A 21,331-nucleotide genomic window follows, 5' to 3' on the forward strand; every position below is an offset into this window, starting at 1 on the left:
CCCAGCTTAGTACGTCGGACACCAGTTTGTAATGGTATTTCCGAGTCGTTCATATCCGTTCCATCGGAGGAACAAGTCGAGCCGTCCCGTCAAAAATACGTTCTCATTTTCAGTCACGCACAACTGAATAAGTGACTTTCGTCTCGCACCATCGGCATATCTGCCAAGTCGTTTGCAAGAGGTAGCTTTCTAGATTAGCATTGCCGAGTTGGTCAAGTTCGGCAGCAATCTCTATAGTGCCAGGCAGCCAAGTACGTCCAACTCCGCCAGAAAACGTCACCATGCTATCCTGCCAAGTCCGCTAAAAAGCGGTAAAAAAAAACCAGCCCCCCTCGGGTGTGGGGGACTGGCGGACAGGTTTCTGCACCTTTCCCTGTCTATCGACTCCCTGCGAGCCAAATTTCGAGGGGAAAAGGCGTTCCTTGTCAGAAAACCTCTCCTCGGATGACCCCTAAACGCACAGGGGATAGCAAACGTAGTGCCGTCGACTTGGCAGGAAAGGGGGTACCCAAAAAGGGCCCGATTTCCACCGGGTTGGGAGAATAACGGTCACCAGTGCTTAGATTCTGGCTACACCGAATTTCAAGCGGATTTTCACCGACTTGGCAGGAAAAGGGTTAAGATATACAAGCATTATTAGTAAACACGGTTAGATTAAGTTTGTCAGCATTGATAATGTACAGCTTTTCTGATATGCTACACATTATCAATGCTGACAAATCTAATGATCTGAGTTGGTCTCATAGTGTTGTCATCTGAACAAATATTATTTATCAAATTTCAACACCACCTAGAACTCACAAATGGTTCAACCTTGTAAATGGCATACGTCCTGAGGGACATGATGCAGATGTAATTACTTTCAGCTAAAGTCATGCATGGGGGGGGGTGTCGTGAAAAAAAGCTGATGAAACATTCCCCCCCCCCTGCTGTTTTCTCTTCAGACAATTGCAGGAAATAGTGGTGAACTTATCAGGTCAGATTAATGCGGCAGTCAATGTCAACCCCCCACCCTCCAAACCTTGGGGCATAGTGGGGGATTTGGAAATTAATCTTATGAAATTTGTCAAATCCCCCACCCCCTGGGGCAAGACAATCTGGAAAATCCCCACCTAAAACGAGTAAATCCCCCACCCCAATGGGTGGGACATTCTTAAATTCTGCACTTGTCCGTGAAAGTGAGTAGGGGGATCAATATGATAGGCAATTGCCCCCCACCCCATCCCCTCAGGCATAGTTTCATGGCAAACACAGTCTAATCCCCCACATTTGTCCCGTATCGCCCGAGGTGGGGGTCCCTCTTGGATTACATTGACTGCTGCATAAGTCAAAACAAAACCACCGATCCACAAATACTAAAATGTAATCAAGAAATCTTTGACCACATCGGTTTCAGTGTGGTACCAATCGATACTGTGTTGTTCTTATCAGGTTTTCGATACACTAAAATGCATTTGGTTGTAACGGGCGAGGCTCTTTGGCTTTCCTCGCGCCCTTGCCCATGTCATACACATTAATGATCAGACAACAGAGATAACAGGTAACACGAAAACGCAGACCTGAATAACACTGCACCGAACAGCCCAAGGACTGCACTGTGCTGATGTTACGTACTCTGTCCCTCTCTGCGTCTCTGGGTCGACTATTTGCCCTACGAGTATGGCGAGAGTGTCCGGCTTTGGCTACGCCGCCTCCCACCTCCGGAGGTGGGAGGCGGCGTAGCCAAAGCCGGACACTCTCGCCATACTCGTAGGGCTAGGTCAACAATGTTCATATCGAAATCGACGAAGAGCATGGTACGCAGCAAGGTGTAACACTTTTGACACCGATGATGTATTGAATTTGAGGTCGTCACCTTAAACTTTACAGCGTATATATAAAAGCAGCAATGACTTTGTAATGACCTTGGCTGGACACCCGATACAAATGAAGAATGACTATGCATCGGCGACAATGCAAATGCATTTTATGGACTTCTGATTTTACGGGCAATGGGCGTGTTGGTCTAACATGCTGTCGCTACTTTCCATTGTTTGTATCGTGTCAAAACTGCTGAATACATTTACTATTGTAGGTGCTTACCGAGAATGATCCATGAACGAACGCGTCTTGAGTACATTACAAACATAGACATTAGTAATGTGCTTAAATTCCCTGGAAGAATCGTCGGTCATCCTTTCGACTTGTGTACATGCACAGCGCCATACTTCTTTTCGTACTTCGCGGTAGTGACGTATATCAGCCAATCGAAATCGTGAATTCCTCTACGGGTCAGGGTTCGGCGATAGCGCAAAGAATTGTGGGAAAGACGAATGAAAGAACTCTGCTGTGGAGAATGATTAGGGAGTCTTCAGTAATTTCGAGGGGGGTGAGGGGGAAGTTCGGAAGTGTCACGAAAATCTAATTTCTTGTACACCAATGTGCATTTTACTTCCAACTTCAAGCAAAGTACATTTACATATATTCACCAAGCATATATAAATGTACAGATATAGCTTGTTTTGTGGGGGAAAATTGTCAATAGTTTGTCTGGTAGACTGCATGTATAATTTGATATTTTTTGATGAAACACTATATCAGTACAATTGCACAAAATATGGTGACCCTCCTGCAAATGTATGAAATATCATTTTCCTTCAAAACTGCTTGCATGATAAATTGTGACCCTCCCCCCTGTAATTTGTCTCTAACTTACATAACAATTAAACCAATTGTTATGTAAATTAGCAGATAGTGTTTCAGTTATTCCATAGGGGATAGCCTATGTGTCCGTCCCCAGGGGTGGTAAGTGTTTTGTTGTATTGCTAATAAAGATATATTCTACCAACCTTGGTATTTTGATCTTAACTTAGCAATGCCCTTGACAATCTTGCATAAACGTTTTATCAGCATGCTGTATCTATTATCTGATGAGTTTGAGTGCCTAATTTGCCAAAGTAAGCAAGGGTAAATTACTAATCTGTGGACGCTGTCACCAGATTATCACCGGATTAACTTTGACAAAGTCAATGAGCGCACCAGCAAGGTATACCTGAAGAAAGGGGGGAAACTCTCAATAGCCGTGTCCAGATGTGGTCCGTAAAACTAGTGGACACTTTATATTCATTTATTCAGAAACAATCAGGTGGCAAAACAAACTTGAATATTCATTTGTAAACGAACAGGTCGGAAAGGAAGAATTTTCGAGGAATGCGTGGTATGTGTTCAACCATCTCTGCTACCTCCATGGTTCAACACACCTTGCTAACGTATCGGAGGTGTGTTTATACTCTTCCGGCTGGCCCGGCAAAAACCACATTTGTCGACGTGCCTAACACCGCATCGAACTGAATCAGACTTCATGGGTATACTGAACAATTCCGTGTAAGTCAAGAACAAGAACGGAAAATGCTTTATTAACTCGACGTTCGCGTTCGCCTTCAACTTGTTCAGTTTATCAACTGCGTTCTTGCAATACGTACACTTTCGTATCAGTCATTTTTTAAATAACAAAACAAGACATGTTTTACATACGACCGGTTGTGTGCTCTACAATACAAGCAGGGTTGTCGGTTGGTGACTGCGACCCTGCCTGCAGATTTTATACACCGCGGTATTTTGCTTTGAATTTTTCAATTGACCCCATGTGCTGACTAAAAACAAAAACAAGAAGAGTCGAGTGTTCTCTCTGCAAATCAAGAAGCATTTCGAACACGAACGATTCGGATATCTTGACTTCAACATTACTAGCTACGCAGCTCGAAAGTTATTCTCGGAAACAGGACGGGAACATTAGTCAAAACCGGATTTTGCATGGTAGCTAAGGAAACCGGCTTTTCTTTCTCAGAAAGCATGCAATGTACTGCGTACTGCTTATACTCCCTTGGGTCTGAGACTTTCGCCCTCTCGGCCATAACCGTCAGTGAGCTACCAAGAACATGATAGTTCAGTCGCGTGAATCTGTGTATATTTTGTTACATTAATTTATCAATCCTTATACTCAACTACCTAACGCATCAAACAAGGGTCACTGTCAGGTTCTTAGGACGTTCTCCAAAAAACATAATCGATTAGTGTCGTGGAATGATTTTCACCAGGTTTGAGAACTAATAAATAACTGGTCATCAATGTGTCTTCGCATATCAAATCGACAAGTGTATTTGTAACTTCGAAGGTTTACATCGTTCACTGTAAAGTTACATCCTTCACTGTCAAGTTGTTTTAAAAACATAAAAACATGTTTATAAAATTTATACATTATCAAAAACACATTTTCGGGAAAGCTGACGTGCAAGGGAAAGACATAGCGACTGAGTCCGACGGAGGCGCAAAAAACAGTGCATCCGCATTTGTGTCCGATGTACACATCTCTGTGATTCCAGTTTCTCAATCGACGAACCCTACGTCAAATTGTAGTGAACTCCGAGCACAGTCCCGCATATGAAGGCGAGCCAGTGGCCAGATGATGTTGGATTGCATAAACTTCGAAGTCTAACATCCTTCACTGTAAAGCTGGGGTTTTTATACAAAAAAACACATTTTTGGGAAAGCGAATGTGCGAGGGAAAGACGGGGAAAGACCCCGCGATCGCGCGTCTGAGTCCGACAGCGGCGTATAGAAGTGTTTCCCGACAGTCAGACATACTATATGCTATATCATGCATTTTTACAGCGTTGCAAAACGATGACATAAAAAGATATGTCCAAAAGTTGTTGTTTATACATAGTTATATATAGTTACGCAGGGTTTCACGCGAGTTCAAAAACTGACATAAAAACATATGATGTCCAAAAAAAAATTCGTTTTATTCAACTGACTGATTAATCGTCTTTGCTATGGCCTAAACATCCCCGTTTTTTTCGTTCAACAAGACTGTGACATCAATATCTCCCCAACGTATAGATCAACCTGGTTGAGTATTACTGTGCTTCCAATGTGTCTTCGCAGTTCTACAAAACATCTCGTCTTGAAACGAATGAGGATATTAGGCATGAAAATACTTTTACCGACTAGTCAGTTTTTATGCAACAAGCGGTGAGTTCCTTCCCTGAAACGATGACCGACTGTCGTCAAAAGCACATAGATTGTCATGTCCGTGTTTATAAACACCGATGAGCTTGACCCTCGAATCGCACATCCCAAAGCGTCTTGGGTATTTTGTTTACCAGTGTCGATCATGTGATTAGTTACAATATAGTTTCAGTTCATTTTGTGCAATAGAATCATAGGTTTCAAACAATATATGTTAGTCTCAGATGTACGTCTCAGTCTATCCCTGTACTCCAACTTTACTTACTTTCCGTTTGGCATGGATTTACTTCCGTTACATTGGCAATGCGTATTTCTAGGCCAACTCGTGACAGTTTTGTGTATTTATTGGCATTTCCATAATTATGTCCGTTTTACTGTCATGCCCGTAAACTCCTGATGCTAAGCTATGTTCATAAATAATGGGACTTTCTCCATTGCATTTTAGGCTAAGAAGCTACGGGCACTTCTTTCGTAAAGGTTTACCAACAGCAGAGAGTTACTTTATCTAAAGATTTCTGTAACCAATTATTCAGACATTTCTCTTTTATAAAACGGTACTGATAACTGAAATGCATAATTAATCAGAGATTTGCTTGGTTGTACACTGTCCAATATCGAAAGTGAGTAACACGGTGCAAGCGATAAAAACGAGACAAAAAGTAGAATATATTATAGTGAAAAATGTCTAACACACTCCAACACTCTTGACATCCTTGATATTATAGATCAGAAACTTATTCTTTAGACGTTTTTACGTAGATCCCATTTTATTGGGAGTGATCTATTTTCGTCTAAATAAAAAATGCAAAAGCATGTGTCTGACATTGGCCTCGTTGGTTACACACATGACAATTGTTGTATCGAGGTGCTCTCTTTATTTTCGGGTTTCTGTAATTATTTCCTCACACAATCCGATATGGATGCTACATTCCTATCGAGGTGTAAAAAATAAACGTATTGGAATCAGGCTATCAGAAAAACAATTTCCAACTATCTACAGCACACGTTTGTCGTTTCGAACTCTACATATGACACCGTTCTTTTAAACTGGCAGAATGTTCCGAGGGGACAGCTATAAAGGCCTTTATTCTTACAAAGAATTTATCTTCTGATCTACAGCCCGTTTTGACCCATTTGGAGAGTAAATATATCGAGGAGACGACATCAAGTGTTCATCTGATTTTCTGAAACGCAGCGCTGTTGTTTTTGTGAGTCAGAGACAGTGGTCTGTACTTGCCAATAAAAAGTTTCTTTAGGCCTGTACTTGTCTTTTCTGGACGAAATCTTCAAACATTTGCCAGTCTCTCATTTTTTTGCTTTTTATTATTCTTTTTTTTTTGAAAAAAAACCAAGACATTTCAAAGAAATACATTTAAGCAGAGGAACAAACTCTGTGGCAATTCTAATAGCGCCCTCTACAGTGCGCATCTATTTAACTTTCACATTTGGGTGGACTATGACATGAAAGGTTTTTTTTAATTTTATTTGCTCATCAAGAGCGCCATCAGGCAGCCACTTACAGACAAGAAAATAATAAAAAAAGGATAAAATACACTAAAATTTAAACAAACAAAAAAGCACTCTAAAAATCAAACAATGACAAAAACAAATTAACATGTCTTTTAAAAGTTGAAGGAGATTCTTCAAAAACATCGACATCGCAAACCTTATCAATCAGATCATTAAAAAGTCATAAGATCTGTAGAGTCATAAGAAGATAAAAGGCATTTACGCACAAACATACAATCAAATAGTTTCCTATGTAAGAACAAAGGTTGAATTTTAAAAAGATTACAAGAGCAAGTTATAGTCACAATTGCACCAAGATTAAAAGTCACTGTGACATCCCTGTTTATGATGTAAATATCTAAGAAAACGTTTCTGAATTGACTCAATACGGTTTGCCTGACTCTCAGGTATCATGTATCGTATATCACAGTTATACTTCACGTTGTCTTGTTATCATATGATATACATCTCTAATCAATATATATATATATATATATATATATATATATATATATATATATATATATATATATATATGAAGTACTTGACGATGCGACAAAATCCATGGCCGACTTTCTGTAGTAACACCAACAAATACATTTACATCAGAACATAAACAACAGAGAAACGTCTGTTTTACCCTACTTGCAAATGCTATTTAGTGATCACATCATCGAGGCCAAGTTGTCAGGTTAACTGCACATCGTGTCATACACAAAATATCTGCGGCGATCGAGGCACAAACTTTGAACCACATTCATTCCCTAGAATTAAGTGAACATCTTGATGGATAGCAAGGAAATCTGTTTGATTCGCAGCATCAACTCCAATCCGTACAGTAGCCGAGCAATGTGTAATATCATACTAAAGCCTTGATACCATAAGGTGAAGATTATTAATATTGTCCCTGTCATCAAAGTGCTTTTTATTTCACACCATTTCGGTAATATGTTAGTTTTTATTAACAAACAAACGTAGTACCCTTGACATCTTGTATAACAAAGCAAATACGTATTGATTCAAAAATGTTTATTGCTATATGGCAAAAAAGGAAGTGGGTGACAAACCGTTTCATATGGGGCAACATCATTAAAGACCAAAACTAATTTTGCATTCGTAATAAAAACAAATAAAACTCAAATTTGCTTACACTAAACTAAATTGGACTAAGCTAAACAAAGCAAAGCTACACTAAACTAACCTAAACTAGTATAAATAAAATACACGTACATGTTGTATTGAAGTTACCTGAACAAAGCTTCATTTTACTGAACAAAACGGGGCGAAAGAAAACGAAGCAAAAAACAAAAGCAAATGAAATAAAACTAATCTAAACTTAACTTAACCAAAGCAAAAAAAAAATAGAAAAGAAAACGTCCAAAGTGTTTGCATAAAACTCTGTACAATGGTATGGTATAAACTTCTTTCAAATAAACAGATGCAAATTTGTAACCTTGTTAGAATTGAACTGCCTATAACTGCAAATTACATTTGAAAAGGAATAAACATTAGGAGAACTATGAGAGGTTATATTCATGATAACACGATTGGAACTAATTCGGGATAATTGGATATTCATTTTTTTTTCAAATTTCTAAAACCTGTATGTTGCTCTATAGCTGAATAATGCGATATTACTCATAAAAACAAGTGTGTATCTTAAAAGGAAAAGTAGATGAGATCACATTTGCAGATCAAACAGACAACACTTCAGCATCCAATTATCCCAAATTAGTTCCAATCGTGTTTCATACATTCGTCCATAATAAATCACGTGCACCAATCTTCACATTCTTCTTGTCCTGTAAGTAGGCTGATTCTGCACTACTCGGACACCAACTTTAGAAATTATCTGTAAAAGAGTTGACATTAAATTGCCTTGTCACTATTCTATCGCACATTTTCTTGAATACTATGGCACTCCAATATCCATGTGATTAAGCAGTACATTCCCTTCTAAAAATTGTCAACTTATGAAGAAATGAGTTTACTTGATTACGAAGAAGTCGCGTAGTAGTATGTGAGCCGTACAAATAAATTCACCATAACCAGTCTGTCTATCAAGGGTACTTAATTGGGTCTCAAATATCAGTCTTATCTACTCAGCTTTAAAACATCATGTGTGTAAAGCCGCTGGTAATAAAAAGCTGTTTGTAACCTTGGGAAACACTGTATGGACTTGCTGTATGAGCTTGCAGCAATTTAATAGTTTTTTTAAGACAAGTATCAGATCAGGACAAAATGACCTGCTGTCAGAACGAGCTGAAATGAAGAAAAAATAACCAAAGAAAGTTTTTAGAATGATTACGAATTCATTTTTATCGCCTACCTGATCCATTAAATATCAGCGTTATCATCTCTCATAGCCGTCTGGATTTTCAGAAAACGATCAATAATTTCGGTGAGATCCAGCCGACCCATTTGCTCTAGAGGTTCAAGTAACAGATTCATGTCTGTAGAGCTGATTAATCTTCTTTGGATTAAATGATCGAATAAAGATTCGGGCGTAGTGATTTCTTCTCTTTTTCGTTCCGGTAAATGTTCACCTAAACGAAATAGAATGTATACGTGTACACATAGTACTTCACGGTAGCTAGAGCTGTGCAATCATGCAAACCCTGTCTCGAAGTTGTAACAGTTCCCTTAAATTTGCCAAATTTTATAGTCTCTTTCTGCAAGTAAAAGTGGTATCATCAAGTCTGAATGCTTGCTTATGATACCAAAGTCTTACGAAGCAGTCGAAACCAGGACTGGTAACGATCAAAAATCTTGCAAATTTACAAATTCTCAAACATAAATGTATGGGTTAAAAGTCCGTTTTCCGCTGTAACTGTTGATCCAATTTGGAAAAAGTCAAATTTATAAACATCCAAAGGAATATTCAAAAGTGCATGATACTGTGAGTGCAATTTTGTCCTATGTCAATAGAATATTTGAAAGGCACTGGAATGTGCCGTTGTGTTTACCCAGTATAAATTTCAAGCTGCCCAAACTTCGGTCATCTAATCCTTTACCAACTTCAAATAACATACGCCTGAGATGACCTTGGTCCTGACGCCGTCGAGTGTTCCAGCTTGGTTCATCCAATCCTCTACGAACGTCAGATAGCATACGCTCGAGATCGTCTTCTGGGGCCTTACGCTGCCGAGTCCTCCCTTGTCCTTTGCTGCAGGAATATAAGATGTAGGGATTTTGTAAATGTCTCTTGACATGTGTTATCTGTCATATTTCTTACCGTTGAATGCAATTTTCGACAAATATTCTGGCAGTTGTAGATATTTTCGTATCAAATGGGGAATCGCTTGTTGTGTACACAACCAATTTTTATAGATTTATCAGTCGTGAAAACAGCACTCTTTACAATTTGATCAGTCAAGTGAAGGTGCTTCACCATAATCTCCACTCACCCTAACGATAATAGAGGGAAAGGTACAGTCGACATCGCCTATATAGTGCCCACCTTCTTAAACCCTAGACTTTGGGATGGCAGAAAACCAACATAAGACTGAATCGTTCAATCTGCTCTGCATACAAAATAAGACAAGCTTTACTACCTGTTTCTGAATGGCTGCACGCGTTGCGGTTTGCCAGGATTTGTAGCATTTTTCCTGTCAGGAGGCATTATCGTGTTCTATACAAGATCCAGCACTGAATTGGAAGAATTTAAAAAATATAAATAAGCTATTTGTTTTCCGATTCTTACAAAATGTCATTGATCTATAGTGTATAATTTAAGAGAAAATTTAAAATTTCAAATCAACATCAGAAGAGCAGATGATTGTCAATTAATCCGAGAGAGACATCAGAAAGTCGAAAAACAATTGATGATGAGTAGTTAATGATAGCCATGTCATAATTTTTAATTTGATCGCATATTGACCTATTTAGAAAATCACGTACTGCAGATGTTTTAAAAAGTACAATGTAATTTTGGAGTTTCCTCTTGGCATAAATTTTGCATACAGACAAAAATAATATTTTTTTATTTCAAATTTTTAGAGTCAATATCATAGATTTTATACTTACTTGATGATGGTACAGCTAGTGATATTATTCATAAAATCTGAGCTAAGTACGCGAAGTACTGCGCGAACACGATGCTGCACGCGACAATAATTTTACGCTTGTACGTGACAGGCTCATGTCAATCAAAAAATGAAAAAGTAATAAATAAATAAATAAATAAATAATAAATAAATAAATAAATAAATAAAACAAATGAATAAATAATGAACAAACAAACAGACAGACAGACAGACAGACATACAAAAACAAACAAATATTTGCTGAAAATAGAAAAAATAAACATATATCAGTGGCTTTTGAGCAAATCATTAGGCAGGGGATAAAGGGAAAACAGAAATTGTGGGATTGTGCACACATCAGTCTGTGAGCTAGATAAATAGACAACAGGGAAGCATGAAATCTAGTTTGTGTATATGAGTAGACGAATCTGAAAGAAACAATTTCTATAGTTAATAATTAAGGAATGTTCTAATTTTCATTAGTGCACGTATCTTTCATATAAACTGAAGATAAGCATTCAAATAAAACCTTTATCTAAATTTAAAAAAAGATGGACAATACTGTGATGATTTCCTACGCTGTCTTTATCGTTACGTTGTTTAGCATACAAAGCATTTTACATGAAAGCGCCCAACATACCCTTCGGCTGTCAGTTTCTCTATTGTGTCATGCAGTTAATTTCATGTCACATATAATTAAGTATCTACATGTATCATAGGATTTTCTCTACCACAAAGAAATATTTTGACCAGGTGTATATCTGGTGAGATATACTAGGAAAACGATTACTGGTAATAGTTGCAAATTTCGTTCGCAAGCATGCAAACTTAGACGAGTAATTTTGTAAATATACCATCGTAAATAAGCAAACAGATTTGATATGAGAGTATTTCGTAGAGTTTTAACATGTAAAAGAAGTTCTTGCTATGATTTTGCGACACGAACGGAATGTTGAAGTCTCATTCCACTTTTTACATGACGCCTCGATAAGATTTACTTTAAACCTCATAAATAACCGTTACTTTGTCTAAGAAAATAGACTTATTTAATTAGAGGGTAGAACGAGGTCTAAGAACAGTAAAGAAATTATTTGTTCTTGAAAAATTACACGAATTTCTCATCTTTCGGAGAAGAAATGCAGCAAATTCATCGAGAATGCGCATCAAAACCAAAGTACGAATCACACACCACGCGCCTGTCAGTCATAATGTTATTGAACTAGTCTAAGGTCATACATGTAATTATGTGTTACTAAACCTTTCTAACGTGGTGTTCCACGGACGTTGATATACGTATTATCAACCATTTTACCCATTGCAAAGTCGTCCGAGTTGTTTCCATATAAAGACCTATTTGGCAAATATAGCGATGGCGAGCAATACTTGATAATGCTAGAACATAAACTTTGCATAACGTTTGAAATTGTGTTCTGACCAGAAAATCATGGAATGTTAAAAACATGGCCATAACGGAACGGTATTAGCTTTGTATGATGACGGAAAGTGATGGTACAGAAAAATTGGGGATCTATTTGCAATGAAATGTACATCAACGAGAAAACACAGGCATAGACAATGCATTTTCCTAAATTTCATTCGTTTATACCTATGCGACATGATCAGGATTATTCTAATCTAGATTCATGGCGAGAGAACACCGTAAAACCACAGTAGCAACAGAGCATCTTTGAATAGAGATGATTTTAAATATCCTTTTATCTAGCTAACAGATACAAGTAACGTCGGTAATTCTACATGCAAACAAAGACAAATAGGGCGTTGAGGGCGCTACCGATAGTCGCCAGTTGCCGATCTGGTGTTTCAAGCACTTCACAATACACCGTTATCGAAGGCAGAACTAAATTTAAACACCGACCTAAGAAAATAACAATTGTCCCTGTGTCTTAATGATCTCAATAAGTGCATTATTCTAATACTACTTAACAAAAATAAATTAAGTTAATGTTAATTGACCATCGCAACAAAATGGTTATGACGTTGTTCCTTTCACGTCACTCTTAACTTGAATTGTACAAATACACATTGTGGCAGACTATACACAACAAATGACTCAGCCACAAAGTGAAGGTACTAAAGTAAGATGTGTTATATCACACAAAAATTAAAGTGATTCAAAAGAATATTACAGGTTGTGACTTTGAATGATTAGAATTATCATTGAGGAAGTTGGTATGTTGGCTTCTCCTCAGACATTTACTGTGTGCATAAAAGGCATTGGATGACAGAATTCTAGTCAATGATCAGTGTTAAGCTTACAGCATTCGTAATAATTTGACTGTGACATTTCAAGTTAATAGCTAATGACAGTTTTTACTGTTCGAAATTTGTCATTTCTTAAAAAAGCAATGGTTATATATATCTGTTCCACATTACTATAGTGCAAATGTCGAAGGTAGAACTTGCTACCTCTAAGAACCGCATGGTCAGGTAGTTACAGTTGCGTGCAACAAAAATATTTGTATGCAAATACGACAACATTCAACAATTTGATGGAGCTGCACGTTGCCAACAGTTTTTTTAAAGGAATAGTTATCATCTAAGATGACATGAAAACCCCCTCACACTATATATTTCAAAATAGCAGAGAATCTAAAGTTTAGTATAATAGCAATGGTTTACTCGAAGGTTGAAGGGGTGTATATTTGGGGTAAAAAACCTCAATTTATTGTATTAATGATAAAAACTAATTTAAGTAAAAACCTGATACTATTTTCTGAAATATTTCAATCTTGAATTGGATTAATTGAAATTTAATGAATATTTGTCAAAAAGTGATTTAAAGCCGATACGCTGTGTTGGGTGCAGGGCCCCATTAACTGATGTAACAGTGTTCTTACAATTATTTCGACTGTTTCTCATCTACAGACCGAAAAGACAGTACAGGGCAACAACATACAATATGTGTTTTAACTGGTTTAGTGACTCAAAAAGAACAAAGACAATTGCCAAAGTACAGATACCTCCAGTGGGGATAACGTACCAATTGGAGTCTAAACTTCGTTGTACAAACTGTGTACTTTGTACATCATATCAATGCTTCATTCGATTTCGTCATTGTACGGTCGTACAAATCATTGCAAATATGATAAGGAACTCTATTAGGCAGTTTAATGCATAGCAATTTATTCACCACTAGTTCAGCAATAAAACAGTACAACAGCAAACAGGTTTGATAAGTACAAAACTGCTCTGGGATCTTTGAGAGCTCCCTCTACGGTGACGTTGTGCTTTGTTGCGCTTGTTATCTCGACGCGTTCGTGTTCTTCAATGTCGTGTTGTACAGAAAGTGTATAACTTGCGCTGTATTGTCTCGTGACATATACCTTTCAGATGCCAACAAATACAGAGATATTCATATTACGGGCAATGCACCACTCCTGAACTATTGAGTTACGGTAATTACCGGAATACCATTTAAATATTGTATACGGTTTCTAAAATGCTAAACCACCTAGGAGTACCTTGAAGACGTAAGACCTCAATACTGAACACAGCGAAAATTCAATCTTCACCTATCTGTGAAATTATCAAATATAATGATTCTAAAAAAATCTGCTGATGTTTATAATGACTGGCTATTTTCCAAAACGCGTCTTCAAACTGATAATACTTCAGTGCCTATTGACGAATCTGCCAAACCAAAAAATGGTAACTCCGTGTTTAAATGATTGATTCAACTTATGTAACTATTAAAACAGTAAGGTTTTTGGTATGACTACTTTACGCAAGTATCAATCGCTGCAAATTAACTGTCTCACACGTTGTTTTTTTTTATTTAATTGCAAGTTTTCGCCATATCGTTCCGGAAAAAAACTAAAGCAAGCTATTTTGGCTGGTAACTAATTGAAAAAAAATACAACTTGTGTACCGAACGAGATTTCCTGTGTTATGGTCGAACCAAGAGTGTTTTCAACATTCATAGTTTATCTCTTCCGGACAAGTGAACAGCGAGTTACGTCAAAAATTGACGTCATTAAGCTGTTAAACCAGCGCAGAGGGATACAATTTCTGAACAATCACGATTCAGCGTCGATGGAGAGAGGCCTGCAATGAGAGAACAAAAGAAGATACTAAATGAACTTGACGAAATTGTTTCTCAGAATTGTTAAATGTCGTTTACGGTAACGCCATAAGCCACGACTTCCGTAATTTTGACAACCTTCTGGTTAGAAAGACAAAACAGAATCAAGAAAAATGACCAGAAATGACGTAAAGATATTTTTCGTTTGTCGTCTTTATTGAACAAAAATAGATCAGCTATATTACAAATATAGAAAAAGATATATATATATATATATATATATATATATTATATATATATATATATATATATGTATTATATATACAATACAATATTGCATATATATATATATATATATATATATATATATATATATATATATATATATATATATATATATATATATATATATATTATTATACATCTACCATCGAGAACAATAGAATTTAGCGTGCGCTAAAAAAGCCGTACGGAACTCGCGCCCGTTCCGTACGGCACGGTTTCAAGGCGCCCCATTCCCTGCGGCTGTATCTGCGCGCTCACTGTAGAACGGTTCCAAGGGACCCTTGGACGAGTGCCAGAACAAGTCTCGCGCGCGCGCTCTGTATGTACGTGTGTAGTGCACACACTCCAAAACTTGCAGAAGCGCGTCCGAGGTAGCGTTCCACACTGGCGCGATAAAATTGGAAGAAAAATTGCTGACATTGCACGAAAACGGTCACTACTCCGACATTTTGATGCCCCGATCAGGAGTGTAAGATGTATAATAATAAGGTTATTACGAAAATACCGCAAAGGATGCACTCGGACATTGGCGCCGCGCATCGCCCTCCGCTTCGCGTCGGGCGATACGCTGCGCCAATGTCCTCGTGCATCCTTTGCGGTATTTTCGTAATAACCTATATATATTATATATATATATATATATATATATATATATATATATATATATATATATATATATTATATATATATTATATTATATATATATATATATATAAGTGTGGCGTACACGGTTAGAGTGCATAACACTTCTGAGGAAAAGCAGAAGTTCAGTGTTCGAACCCTACTACGTGCTGCCCTACTTTCAAAGCTTATCGAAAAGAAGCTGCCCTACTTTCAAAGCTGTAATGTTTACTTACCTTTAGTACTTTGCACTTTGGTCTGATGTTTAGAATGACTCATAGGAAATTTCCAAAACTGGATCTCTGATGTTCAGAATGACTATACATGGGAAATTTCAAAAACTGGATCTGGAAGCGAAAAAAAAAAAAGATTGACTCCGCCTCTGTCACGTGTCTAAATATAAATGCAAGGCCTTAGTATCGGTGGTTCATTTCTCGCCAGCCAAGCTCTAAAGCTAATGTAGACGCTCTGTTTACAGCAATCGACATGATTCGGTAGTTTTGTTTTACTGCGCGCAAATACATCTGTTACCGTAAATCTGTAAATAAAAAACTATGAACAAGCTATTTTTCAACTAGCTAGCTAATTGAAAAAAGAATACACTTATATATACCTAACGAGATTTCCTGTGTTCCTAACGAGATTTCCTGTGTTATAGAGTCTTTTCGTCATTCATGGAAAGATAAACAAAAAAGTAATCAAGACAAATCGCATTATAAATTTCATTATACTTTTTCATTATACTTGTAGCCTTTTGTAGCTTAATGCAAACTATATGACGATAACTATCTTTAAGAAGAAATCGCCATAGCTGGAGAAAATCGGCGCGCGACGGGACGCCAGTCGATACGGGACGATTTGCGAATTCCTCGAAGTCATACGTCTAAACAGACGTATACTACTGAGATAACGCGCCGCAATCTACATATAGCTCTCGTGTAACAACATAGCACTCGTGTAACTTTCGCTGACAGCGTACTTTTACTGCGCGCAAAGCTGTAGAAAGATAAACAAGTAATCAAGACAAATCTTACCTTCCGGCCTGTCCTCTTCAACGTCGTAACGCGTACTGTAGCACAGAAATAATGAACACGAAACGTCATCACAACAACTTTGCATTGTGGGTAGCCTCAACCACCTTAGACGAGTGTGAGAGATGAATGTTGACTTCAGTAAAAACGAAAGAAGTGCATTAAATACAGCCACCAATGCATGTAATTTATAATTTAACAGTTGCAAAATACCGATGAATTGTGTATCTTGGTTTTAGAAATATTATAATTAGGAATTCTTGCACTAATATGAGAGTCCCTTCACGCAGTGACTTGCACATCCCCACAAAGAGCATTATTGTCATTCAAATAGACCGACCACGTGACCTTGATTGGCTTCACATGACTATTTGCATCATGTTTATCTGTTCATAAAAATCACAACATTTTGAAATATCGGGTGACAGAATGGATGTACCTCTATTACCGTGAAAATACAAGTATTATGAAAATAACAAATATTAACTTCGAGATTCGACTAAAAATAGTTTACTTTTGCTGTGTTTCAAATTAGTCACTGATTTTCAAGTCAATCAAAGATTCACCCTACAGTGTGTCTGTCGTGAGTTGTCTCCGCCAACCCCAACCCTACAAACACAAATGAAATTTTCAGTCTAGCTGACAGATCAAATCAAATCAAAAGTCTCCCTGTTCCTTGACAGACTTGTTTGAAAAGAATAAAAGTTCTTCTTGTGTTTTAAATAGAGGCTCGTAATTCAAGTTCTGTCCCTGCAGTGACTACAGAGTGACGCAGGAAATTTCTACACGGTATACATTTATTGAACATATTGACAACCTCGGTGTGACAACCAAACCTATATCACTCAAAGAGTCACGCATTAAGGAAATTATACGCTTGAAAGGCTAGCATTTCTCATAAATAAGGGAACACTTTTTACCCAAAAGGGAAAGTTGATTTATATTAATAACGTCGTTACACGTTATTTTACCGACATTCACGGTATTCTGAACCAAATTAAATTTATGACCGTACAAACCTCACAGTAAAATTCAGTAAAATTGTTTCAATAATTGATGAAAGCAAGTGTGTTAGAGACAAAATATTGATGGAATTTTAGAAAACCAAATTAGTGACAATTTCAGCAATACTCACCAATTTAGTTTTTAGTAGAATATGGGATAACTAGGCAGCTGTTTATATTCGATAAATGTTATAGTGCTGTGACATCGTTAACCCTAAAGCTTTTGATCATGCCAGCCATTAATATGTGACCTGTAAAAAACAAAGGAAGACGTTTGATTGTAGTCATCCGTAATTTCTCCCCTGGTTATTGTGTTTAAAGCGTGTTTTGAAACTGAACATGATTCTTTCGAATTCAAGTCATTTTGTTCCGGTGTGTTCAAGAAGTTTCGGTCAATACGTGTTTTCCAGTTAGCCTTCCGCTATCATGATAAATTTGTCAGAGAGTGGGTCCATTGCTGTTTGTCTGGGTTTTTTCGTTATTGCATACTCCTCGTCGTTTTTTGGGTTTTTTTTTGCACTTTTACGTTAGATTTCATGAGAATGAACAGTACTTCTCAAACAATATCTAGGTTGTCATCATTCATTTTATGGCATTGCAGTCAGTGTTCTTTGAATCAAAGACATTAAGGGGCCCAAGCCTATCGGCTGGGCCCCCATTGGTTTCACTGACTGACTTCCTTCTTCTTCCGTCAATTCGTTGCCAGCCTAGGTCTGGAAAACCGCTGCATATACTCTGCTCTTCCTAAACTTGGCACAGTGATCAGGGCTAATGAAAATTAGTGCACTTAAAGGTATACTGTCACCTGTTCCAATTTTGCCACAGTTACCATGGAAAGAGAAAATCTAACCAATCACAGATTTTAAGCGGGTGGCCGCTGTTTAAAAACAGTGCCCTCACATGGGCATTTTGAATACCAAGGAACACCCCTTTGACCATATATGGGCATATTTAGATCACAGGTGACTGTATACCTTTAACCTACATAACGTACTTCACCGTCCAATGCAGATAAAGGGTCGATGGAGAACAGAGATTGAGAAATGTAGCTTAAATAGCACGTTTCCATTCCGATTACTTTATTCGGGCATACTGACATTACAGTGGATCTAAAAAATATCCTGACAATGCTAGCACTTTTTCAGATATCAGATTATGTCACTGATAAACCCTGACTGTACTTTTGACGCACTGACATTATCACTCCATAAAGCTATAAGACCAAACAACGGCCAAGCACTGGCAGCAAGTTGATGGCAAAATGGTTCGCAGTCTACCGGCTTGACTGTGCGGACTATTACATGTATTAAAGATCAACATTTCTAGGATAACACAGGGGCAATAGTACTTCTGTTGTGTCTGTAACTCTATATTTTCTCTCTGAAGCAGATTATCTACAAGGAGTAATTTGAATTTTATAGCGAGAATGTTAGGGAGACAGAAGAATACAGTACCAGTCAACGGATTCGCTGTCTTTACTAGCAGCTGAAGATCAAGCAAAAACTTGAACCTGCGTTTAAGAACATAGACACAATACAGTAACCGGTATCCTGATTCAAAACGTACAAAACTCTGTGTCGAAACCCACCTTGTATTCCATGGTCACCTTGTATTCCATGCTCACAGTTTAAACCTAGACTGTAGGGAAAACTTGGGTCTATTGTTTAAGGGTGATCGAGTCACAAATTTTTTACCAAAAATTTTCGATATTTTTCTCTAACAGTAAGAATTATATATGAGAATGAGATTATGCCAAAAACATCAGTATCTCACCAGATAATTTGGCAGCTAGAAGGATTTGAAATACACCCACTTTATCCATTAGAATGACAGAAATTATGAATCTCCCGTAAGCTTTGCCCAACCCGATATATTTACTTTTTGTTCCGTTCTTGAAATGCTGCACTTGTTTTATTTACATGTGAGCCATATTAAATAATAAATGAAAGTTTTATCTATTTTCTACTGAAAATGTGAATAAGTATTTAAATTGTCTCTTCTCAGGCCTTTCAAAACAACAGTTAAAGCGGGTGCAAAATTAAATGTAATGATCACGCCTTATCCATACTTTGTAGAATTTAAGATTTCCAATCCAACAAATTTGTTTGTTTTCACATAACTTATTGTTATTGTTATTGTTGGGATTTTTAAATACTTTGTAAATATATCGACCTTCAAACATTTGAAACTTACAACTCGAAGATAATATAATGATCATTCAATCATCACTAACAACGTCTATTTCATGCTAAAAGCCCTGACAATAAGTTGTATGAACACAGCTTTCCACCAAAACCTCGGTGTAATTTTTGCAGTGAGCACGGCCCCGTACAGTGGACGTGCGATTGTTTGCAGCTATGATATCGTAGCAAGTGACTCGATCACCCTTAAATGGCTGTGGGAATAACATGACACAAATCGTACATTATGGTACCGGAGATAAAAACAAGCTTGCCATATGGCGTGTTCCGGAACATTAAAGTAGGTTGTTATTCACAGACTATAGTCTGCGTAAACACGCAGTTTCTGAGCATACACCTTGCCTTTTTACAAGAGGATTCTGATTACTATGTCAGAGTCGAGGACATGTCACGAAATTAAAAGAAACTTGGAATAAACGCACACTTTTGAAGTCAAGGACTTTCAATTTGAAGTCTTTCCACGAGACGTAATTAGGTTAACCTAAAGGACGTTAGAAAAATGGCGCGATAGGAAGCTTTGTATTAAGGCTATGCAACATATATGTCTACATCATGATCTCGACGCGAAGTAGTACCGATCTACCAACCGATTTCGAGACCAGAATATGAACTGAAAATGCTCACGTGTTTCATACAGTTATGTGTAATTTTGAATCTTTGCCACATGCTTCATTGAAAGTATTATGATCAACATAATGAACAATAATCACCGCTGATTAATTCTCAAAGGTCATGAAGTATACAAATATGTAATTAGCTGAAATAAAAATATTAAAGTTCTTTGACTGCTGTCATTTATATAGCAAGTGTAATTACCGTTGGCCAAGTCCTTCAAGCCATATATGCCGAGCTGTGAAAGCTCATTAGATATGCAAATTGTAAATTAGCTGACATGAAAATGTGAAATGACTTTCGATATTGTTTTAACCAGGTATAATCATCAATGTTGTCATGTTTTGCCAACTTTGATCAAGTAAATCCCAGTATATATCCCTAATAAGCAAAGTTCATTAAATATGCAAATTAGGAATTGACTTAAGTAAAAATGCTTAATGATTGTCAATAATGTTGTATCATGGTATCTGCAATATATGTAGCAAGTTTTGTCAACTTTGGTCAAGTCAATTCAGATATATATCTCTAATTAGGAAAGTTCATTAAACATGCAAATTAGGAATTTGCTGAAGAGAAAATGATTAATGACTTTCAATAATATTGTATTACGGTGTCTGAAATGTACATAGCAAGTTACATCAATTTTGATCAAGTCAATTCAGATGAATATCCCTAAGTATGAAAATTCATTTAATATGCAAATTAGGAATTGGCTGAAGTAAAAATAGCGTCAATGACACTGTAGCTCCCATCCTGGACTATTTAGTGTTTGTTCTCTGGTCAGATATTTGAACATGTGTGAAAGGATAAAGTGCATGAAGTGAAAATACTTAAATGAAATGTACTGGAGACAGTGAAATATGTTTAATGTAATTAATCAGAATATAAAATGGAAAAAATACAGAAATAGATATATCGAATACTGTCATACAACCATTAACTCAACAAGTCATTTACAATGACATAGTCCCCACTTGTAATAGGAGTA

At 37.1% G+C, this 21,331-nt stretch overlaps 1 protein-coding gene and 1 long non-coding RNA gene across 2 annotated transcripts; both read right to left on the minus strand.

The window, feature by feature from the left end:
• Positions 1 to 7,068: 7,068 nt before the first annotated feature.
• On the minus strand, positions 7,069 to 13,267 carry LOC139129630 (uncharacterized). Its single transcript, XM_070695295.1, has 4 exons — positions 10,074 to 13,267; positions 9,486 to 9,685; positions 8,849 to 9,065; positions 7,069 to 8,371 (listed from the first exon to the last, which is right to left on the minus strand). The coding sequence occupies exons 1-3, from the start codon at positions 10,139 to 10,141 to the stop codon at positions 8,857 to 8,859; spliced, it is 477 nt and encodes a 158-aa protein (XP_070551396.1). The 5' UTR covers positions 10,142 to 13,267; the 3' UTR covers positions 7,069 to 8,371; positions 8,849 to 8,856.
• Positions 13,268 to 13,663: 396 nt separating this feature from the next.
• Positions 13,664 to 14,558, minus strand: LOC139129640 (uncharacterized). The gene is made up of 2 exons (XR_011551634.1): positions 14,434 to 14,558; positions 13,664 to 13,888 (listed from the first exon to the last, which is right to left on the minus strand). It is a non-coding gene; the product is annotated as an uncharacterized lncRNA (long non-coding RNA).
• Between the last annotated feature and the right edge of the window lie 6,773 nt (positions 14,559 to 21,331).

The sequence above is a fragment of the Ptychodera flava genome, chromosome 1, assembly GCF_041260155.1.
Source record: "Ptychodera flava strain L36383 chromosome 1, AS_Pfla_20210202, whole genome shotgun sequence".
Classification (NCBI taxonomy): Eukaryota; Metazoa; Hemichordata; class Enteropneusta; family Ptychoderidae; genus Ptychodera; species Ptychodera flava.